General features: G+C 37.5%; 1 protein-coding gene across 1 annotated transcript; it reads left to right on the forward strand.

Moving 5' to 3' along the window:
- The first annotated feature begins 4,697 nt into the window (after window positions 1-4,697).
- On the forward strand, window positions 4,698-5,420 carry LOC124888867. The gene is made up of 2 exons (XM_047400156.1): window positions 4,698-4,940; window positions 5,079-5,420. The coding sequence occupies exons 1-2, from the start codon at window positions 4,698-4,700 to the stop codon at window positions 5,418-5,420; spliced, it is 585 nt and encodes a 194-aa protein (XP_047256112.1).
- The last annotated feature ends 2,780 nt before the right edge of the window (window positions 5,421-8,200 follow it).

Here is an 8,200-nt window from a genome sequence, read left to right on the forward strand (position 1 = left end):
CTATAGGCTATATTTTGTATCAAATCCTTGTTAGGGTTGTTCCAACATCCCTAAATCTCTATTTTAGTGTTCTTAAAAAATTCTCCACAAAAAGAGTCAAAAAATCTTAAATACAAGAAAAAAATGGTGGCTAGTCTTGTGTTGTTATAGATCCAAGATTAGCATCCTAGATCTACACATTTTTACTTTGTTTTTGATGTTTCTTGCACTATATCCTTTCTCCCTAGTTCCTTGTGATCTAGAACTACTTTTAGAGTGAAGTTAGGTTGAGTTTGAGCTAAGATCCACTATGGCCATCGAGTTTTGAAGCTTTTTGAGCTAGATCTGAATTTGGCATAGTGATTTAGGCGTGTTTTATGGCTGATTTTTTGTTGGTTAAGTTTGTTTTAGCCTAAGGAACCTAGATCTACCAAAAAATTAGATTTGGAGTTCATTTTCTTGTTGGTCAAACTTGGTCAACACTTGAATATTCATCTTGTTCATCTATCATCTTCATATCTTAGTGAAGAAGAATATTCAAATGTGTTGTTTGATCAAAAAGAGGGAAGAAAGAGAGTGAAAAATTTGTTAGTCCAAAAGCATAGTCAAACAACATTCCATTCTTCAAAAAGAAGGACGTGACAAAGAGACAATAAAGTACACTTGCAAGTACGGGGGGGGGGGGGGGATTGCATTTCCATTTCCATTTGAGTCTTGAAAGGAACCTAATTTGCTTACTTACCCCTCCAAATGCAAAAAATCTTCTTCCCCAAGGTGTTATTTGGCCGAAACAAGGTTTTGGAAAATTGAAAAATTCAAAAAGTGACAACCAACCACGTAATTCCACGTCATCACTTGTGATCAACCAAAATTCATCTCTAAAATTAGATTTCCTAGTTTCTAATTTTTAGTTCTAGTTTATTTTAAGCTAATTCTATCACTAATTAGAAAACTAGTAAGTACCTACTAGGTTGGTAATTAGTCTAGAGTTCATTTATTTCATGTCTTTGGTTTTTTTGTGTGCTTTTCTCGTTTTTAAGTTGTAGTATTTGGGTGGTTCAAGTCCTTGCATCACTTTATTTGAGTCATTTCAAACAAAGATCAATTCCGTACCAAAGCTTCTCACCTCTCAAGTAACTTGCCAAGTATTGCTGATTCTCCAATAGCTGTGACACCTAGTGTGAGGTGAGGTTGAGTGTGAGTGAAGTGAGGCTTTTGAACTATCTTGTTTGCTCATTTTGTAGGGTGTTTTGTCTAATTTTTTTGCTCTTTTTAGGTACATTTGACCATGGAAGCCTAAGGTTTTTCACCCTAACCCTTGGGAAATGATATTATGGGGGCCTTGAAGGCTCACTTTGAGGCCTTTTCCCGGGATATGATGGGTGAAATGGATACTATGAGAAGAGAATTGAAGAGTGATAATGATGACTTGAGGAGTGAAATGGTGACTATGATGGGTGAAATTTCCACTTTTAGTGGAATACTTGATTGTGTTGAAAGTAGGAGGAACTCACGACCTTCTACTCCTAATCCCTACCATGCATCCTCTAGTGTCCAAGCCAATAACTCTTCCATGACTATAACACCTGAAACCCTCAACGAAAGGCTTAACACTTCAAGAGTTCCAAAAAACCAGCCACTAAACCAATCCCAAACCTCTCCTAGCCAGATCCTACAAAGGGCACTACATTACCAAATGAACCAAGTCCAACAAGAGGGACTTGTAACTCAAAATCCACCACCAAATCCAAACCTAATACCTCCCCAAAATACCACTTACCAAATGAAAAAACCAATGGAAAAAAGACCTTACCATCCACCACCTCCAATACCACAAATTCAAGTACCACATAATCAAAGACCAAACCCACTTCCCTAAAGTCCTCAAATCCGAAACCCACCCATCTAAATTGAGGATTATGGTAGAGGGGAGCAAGAAGGATATGAAATTCCTCATGATAATTATTGGTTTGATGAGGGAGAGAGCGGAAGATATGAACAAAGGGGGAACTTATGGTAGATTCCGAGGGCAGGATGCAAGGCATGGGCATCGTGATCAACCAAGAATCCAACACATTGACATTAATTCGATCAAGGTTGGCATTCTGATGTTCAAGGGAGAAAGTGATCCCAGGGTGTACTTAGATTTGGAATCTTCTTGTGAAAAGTTGTACCAAGTGAATGACTTAACCGAGGATAATAAAAGTTGTTATACCATTGCACACTATAAAGCATATGCCAACACTTGGTGGGATTACACTAAGAGGTCTGGGAATGTCTTGATTGGTGGCCAACCACCTCCTTGGGAAGACTTGAAAAGAGTAATGAGAGAGAGATATGTACTGGAACAATATAGAAATGAGCTTATTTCCAAGATATACAACTTGAGACAAGGAAGCAAGAGTTTCATGATGTACTATGATGAATTTCAGCAACTCATTTGGAAGCTTGATCATAGAGGTGAAGAGGTCATGCATGATATCATTCGTTTCAAATCAGGATTGAACAAAGACATCTCTTCTCGAATGACTCTTATTAAGTTTGAAACCATGGTTGATATCTTTCAAGTGGCCTTGGAAATTGAAAAGGAGAACAAAGAAAAGTACAAGCAAAGAAGTCAAACACCCAATTCGGGTTGGCTCCATTCCAAAGGTACAAATCAGCAAGCTTTGGGTTTAGGTAAAGGAAAGGAACCATCAACTTTTATCAAGCAATCTAAGGTCAAAAAAGTGCCAAGGTACCCCACAAGAACTGAAGGTAACAAACTTCCAACTCCTAATCCAAAAAGTTTTCAATGTTTCAAGTGTCAAGGATGGGGTCATCGGGAAAGTGAGTGTACTATTCATAGAAATGTGATCCTAAGGTAAGGTAGGTTGTATTACCTATTTGAGGAAGTTGATCTTGAACCCGAGGTTGATGAATTTGGTTTACAAGATGGAGAGCCTTGTGATGGTGAACCCGAGGCCACTTGTGATAATTGTGAGGAAGAATACACTTGCCCACAAGATGGAGAGTGTCAAGTTCCTAATTATGTATTGAGAAGGGCTATGGTGAGTAATGTACTTTAATATCCGATCCAAAGAGAGAATTTGTTCCACACAAAGTACTTGATTAAGGTAGGGATGTGTACTATGGTGATTGATAGTGGAAGTTCTACAAACGTCACTAGTTCTACAATGGTGAACTCTTTGAAACTCCCCACCACCCCTCATTCTAATCCATACAAACTAAAATGGCTCAATTAATGTGGTTGGTAAAAAGTGACACGACAATGCATGATCAAGTTCATGGTAGGAAACTACTGAGATGAAGTTTATTGTAATGTCATTCCAATGCAAGCGTGTCATTTGCTAGTTGGTAGACCGTGGTAGTATGACAAATCTACCAAGAATGATGTAAGGTTAAACCCATATTCACTTGTTCATGGTGGGAATAAGTTCACATTACACCCATTTTCACCCTCCCAAGTGAATGAGTTGCATCAAAAGTTAAGAGAGTTGAAAGAAAAGGGAAGAAAAAGGCAAGAACCCAAAAAGAGGCAAAAAGGGGAGGTTTCGGGTTCTACCACTCCTAATGGGGGAGTTGATGATTATAAGGCTCAAAAGGGTCAATGGCCATTTGTTATGTTTGATAGGAGGAAGGATTTGTGCAAGGATCAAGACATGGACACTCCTATGCTTTTCCCAGCTCATGCTCTTAATACTAACTTTTCTTCTTCTTCTTCTTCTTCTTCTTCTTCTTCTTCTCCTTCTTCTTCTTCTTCTTCTTCTATTTCTTCTTATTTTCCTCTTCTATTTCACTTTTTTTGCAGGATTTTGATGATGTTTCCTTAAGAATTGCCGCAAAGGTTGCCCCCAATATGCGGAATTGAGCACCAAATTGATTTGGTGCCGGGCCAAGAACTTCCAAACAAACTGGCTTCTAGGAGAAATCCCAAGGACACTAAGGAGCTTGAAAGACAAGTTGAGGAGCTTCTCAACAAATGCTACATCAAAGAAAGCTTAAGTTTGTGTGCTGTCCCAGTGCTTTTGGTACTAAAGAATGATGAAACTTTGCACAAGTGTGTTGATTGTAGAGCCATCAACAAAATCACTATAAGGTATCATCATCCTATCCTTAGGATAGATGATATGTTATATTAGCTCCATGGTTCTTGTATGTTTTCTAAAGTCGATCTGAGGAGTGGCTACCACCAGGTTCGTATGCAACCTGGTGATAAGTGGAAAACCGCATTCAATACCAAATTTGGTCTATATGAGTGGATGGTCATGCCCTTTGGCCTTACAAATGTTCCTAGAACCTTTATGAGGCTAATGAATCATGTGATGAATCCTTATATTGGAAAGTTCGTGGTTGTCTAGTTTGATTATGTGTTGGTATATAGTAAATCTATTGATGAACATGTGAATCATTTGAGATATGTGTTTGATGTGCTACGAAGGGAGAAGTTGTATGAAAACATGGAGAAGTGTTCTTTTGGAGTTTATAAAGTGGTATTCTAGGGATTTGTTGTAAGTTCAAGGGGTGTTGAAGTGGACGAATCTAAGATAGACTCTATATGAAGTTGGCCGACCCCTAAGACAATTGGAGAAATCCAAAGTTTTCATAGGTTGGCGAGCTTTTATAGGAGGTTTGTCAAGGGTTTTATATTCATAGAATTCCCCTTAACTGAAGTTATTAGAAAGGAACAACCCTTTAAGTGGGTTAAAGAGCAAACTATGGCTTTTGAGGCCTTGAAAGCTTTGCTCTTTTTGTCTCCCTTGTTCCAATTACCCAATTTTGATAAGACATTTGAGGTTGAATATGATGAAATTAAGGTTAGTATTGGGGCAGTTTTGATGCAAGAGGGGAAGCCCATTTCTTATTTTAGTGAAAAGCTCAAAGGGGAAACTCTTAATTATTCGACTTATGATTTGGAGTTGTATGCCCTTGTTAGAGCTTTAGGTAATTGGCAACATTATGTATAGCGTAAGGAGTTTGTGATACAAATGGATCATGAATCATTAAAACACCTTTATATCCAAGACAAGTTGAATAGGCGTCATACTAAGTGGATTGATTTCATCGAGACTTTCCCCTATGTAATTCATTATAAAAAGGGGAAGGAAAATGTGGTAGCCGATGCGTTGTCTAGAAAGAATGTCCTTGTTACTACTTTATCTTTGAAGATGATGGGGTTTGAGATATTACGGATGTTGTATCTCAAGGATCCTATCTTTGAACCTATTTACAGTAAATGTGAAGAGTGGGGAAGGGACCGATGGCTCAAAGTGAATGGTAATTCCTCCTACTCTCGATTTTATGGTTATTTGTTCAAAGAGAGGAGATTGTGTGTTCCTTCTAGTTCATGGAGGGAATTATTAGTGAGGGAGGAACATGATGGTGGCCTCATGGGGAATTTTGGGGTTGATAAAACCCTCGGTATCTTAGAGGAGAAATAATATTGGCCAAAAATGTACAAAGATGTTGCTAAGATTTATGGCCAATGTATGGATTGCTGGAGTGTGAAATATCTCCTCCTACATCAATGATTGTACACCACACTTCCCACTCCCCTTAACCTTTGGTTAGATATTGTGATTCCTTAAAAAAAAATTTTGTTAAGATCTCAGACGAAAATGTGTTGAATTCTGTTGTTTATTATAATTAATAATTTTTATTAGTGGAATTTATGGATATTCGACCCTTCATTTCATATATCATCAAATAAGCTTTCCAACGATATATGGATCATCCAAAACGGACACTCGAGCGATGAGTTATGATCATTCCGATCTAACCGTAAATAGTGGTGAACAGTAAATATGCAGGGAAAAAATGCTGAGGCCAGACAAATTTTAGGGTCAACTTCAAATGATCATAAATCCTTTTATATAATTATCCGAGTGAGATACTAGATATCAACAGAAAGCTCTGAAAGTCCTCTTTCCAATGAAATTGGTTTCATCCAAATTGGCCATCGTAGCAAAAAGTTATGGTCGATCTACTTCAGCCTATCAAAATAGTCCACCAAAGGACAAATTTGATGTTATTTGATTTTTAAGGGTATTTTGGTCATTCCAAATCCAATCCATCCGGGTAAACCATGGATTTAAGTCCATTAAGAGCATTCAATAGCTTATTTTTCTCCAAAATTTCCTAAGACTCAAATCCCAACCCTACTACTCCAAATTACATCCTTCTATGTCTCTTGATTGAATCGTAGAAATTTCAACTTGATTTGGGATTCGAGTTGATCATGTTAAGGGCTTCGAGAAGCACCCTTTATTTTCGTAAATAAATTTCCAGGGTCGGAAGTTCATATTTATCTTCCATTTTTTGGTATATGGGGCTTTGAACAAGATTATCCTTTCGATCTTGTGCCTAGTATTTTTGTTGAATGACAGTGACATAAGATTTTACATGTTTTACCATGAATTGGAAATATGGTTTTATATCTTATATTATTATCCATGAGCTATGGGATTAAGTCATCCGATATGTGTATGATGTTGATATGGGATTATGTACAAAAAGTATTTGATTATGAAAGTATGATGATTTAATTTTTAAGCCTTGACTTATACTATCATTCCACTATTTCCTTATTATGAATTTATAATTGATATTGGAAATTCTATATCCCTACTATGGGTTGATATCTCAAGTACCTTTAAATGAGAGTTTGATGGCAAATTGAGAAATGTTGATACTAAAGTTGCAATGAGTCTTGGTATTTTCCGGATGGTTTTGATTAGTTAAATTATTGAAAATATTATGTATTGAGTCTTCATATCCTTTTTCAAATGTCGAGTCGGTTATGGTTCAATGCATTGATACCTTGTTGATATTGAGGAAGATTAAAATGTTTTGAGTTAAAATGTGTTGAGTTAGGAATCCACAAATTGATATGATTTGATAAATGAGAAAGAGATTTGATTTGGTCTTTATGATAGACCCTTATGATATTGTGGTGGATTTCCTAATGCATTCTAAGCTTGTTGGAGAGTAGTACTTAGCACCGAGAGGGAAATTTGGTATTTCCCCAAACCTATGTGCCACCATAGGGTTGTTTGATGATGATATTATTGTCCAGAGAGCCCAATTATGATTATTGAAGTATTAAGGTCGTACTTCCTGGCAAAGAGTATGACGCTCCCACCAATGGGGGTTTCAAACGTTGGTACTCCACATAGCTCACGTGGGATTGTCGGTTATAGGAAACTCCCTTGTCCATAAGAGTCACGTTTATTGAAATACCGAGTCACTCTGAGTTTTAATGTGGTAATTCAAGCTTCCTATGATGATCTATAATGATTTATGAGGATTTTCTCCAACATTTCCTATCTAAGATGTTATGAGTTGCATGATTCAATGTCACTCAAGCCAGGTGTGTCATTATGGTCCGTATGTACGTTTATATTAAATTTATGATATTATTTATATTTTGCATGCACCCCGCACATATTTCTGTATGGGTTACCTTCTTACCATGATGTAGGTTTAGGTACTCAGCTGCAGCCGCGAAGTGATATCCGAGTGTCGCATCTACATTCTTTCAGTGGTGAGTCCTTAAGGTTCAAGGACCAAGTTGCTATTTTTGGTGTTGTTGTTTTGTGATCCCTTTGGTCTATTTAGTCAGTTGGGGGTTTATCCCAATGGCTCATTGATTTTGCTGTATAGAGGCTATGTTAGACTAGTGTATTGTCGGGTTAGTTTGTGTATAGACATTCCATATATGTATAGTCTAACGATATTCCATGCCATGTGCGATGTGATATGATATGTACTTATATATATCCTTAACGTAGCGTGTATGTTGTTGTGTTGGAACCCAAGGGTAGTGTTTTCGCTTAAAGGGTTAGCTTGAGGCTACGTGTAGCCTTGGGCATCATGTGGCATCTTGGGATGATATTTTGGGGTGTTACAAACTTGGTATCAGAGCCTAAGGTTGTGAAGCGTCCTAGGGAGTCTGACAAGCCGCGTAACGTAGAGTCTTGAGTATCGATGTGTAGCATATCACACCTATGATCAAGAGGCTATAGGGTGTTCTAGGAAAAGTCATTTCTTTCTTTCTACAAGAGTCTATCATGATGGCAACTGTTTCCTTCTATTGTTAATTTGTGCATTCTTATGACATAAAATGCCTCCACGTTGAGCTCACAAAAACAACAACAAACCTCAACCCGTTGATCTGTTATATGAGATGGTATCCCATGCCAAATTTTAGGCAACTTTGCAG

This window comes from Capsicum annuum, chromosome 11, assembly GCF_002878395.1.
Source record: "Capsicum annuum cultivar UCD-10X-F1 chromosome 11, UCD10Xv1.1, whole genome shotgun sequence".
In the NCBI taxonomy this organism is placed as follows: Eukaryota; Viridiplantae; Streptophyta; class Magnoliopsida; order Solanales; family Solanaceae; genus Capsicum; species Capsicum annuum.

What these genes read in the sequence shown, in the direction of transcription:
- LOC124888867 (XM_047400156.1), top strand. Translation starts at nt 4,698, where the DNA reads ATGGCTTTTGAGGCCTTGAAAGCTTTGCTCTTTTTGTCTCCCTTGTTC. An exon ending in TAGGTAATTGGCAACATTAT is followed by an intron (nt 4,941 to 5,078) that starts GTATAGCGTAAG and finishes CATTATAAAAAG; the next exon opens with GGGAAGGAAAATGTGGTAGC.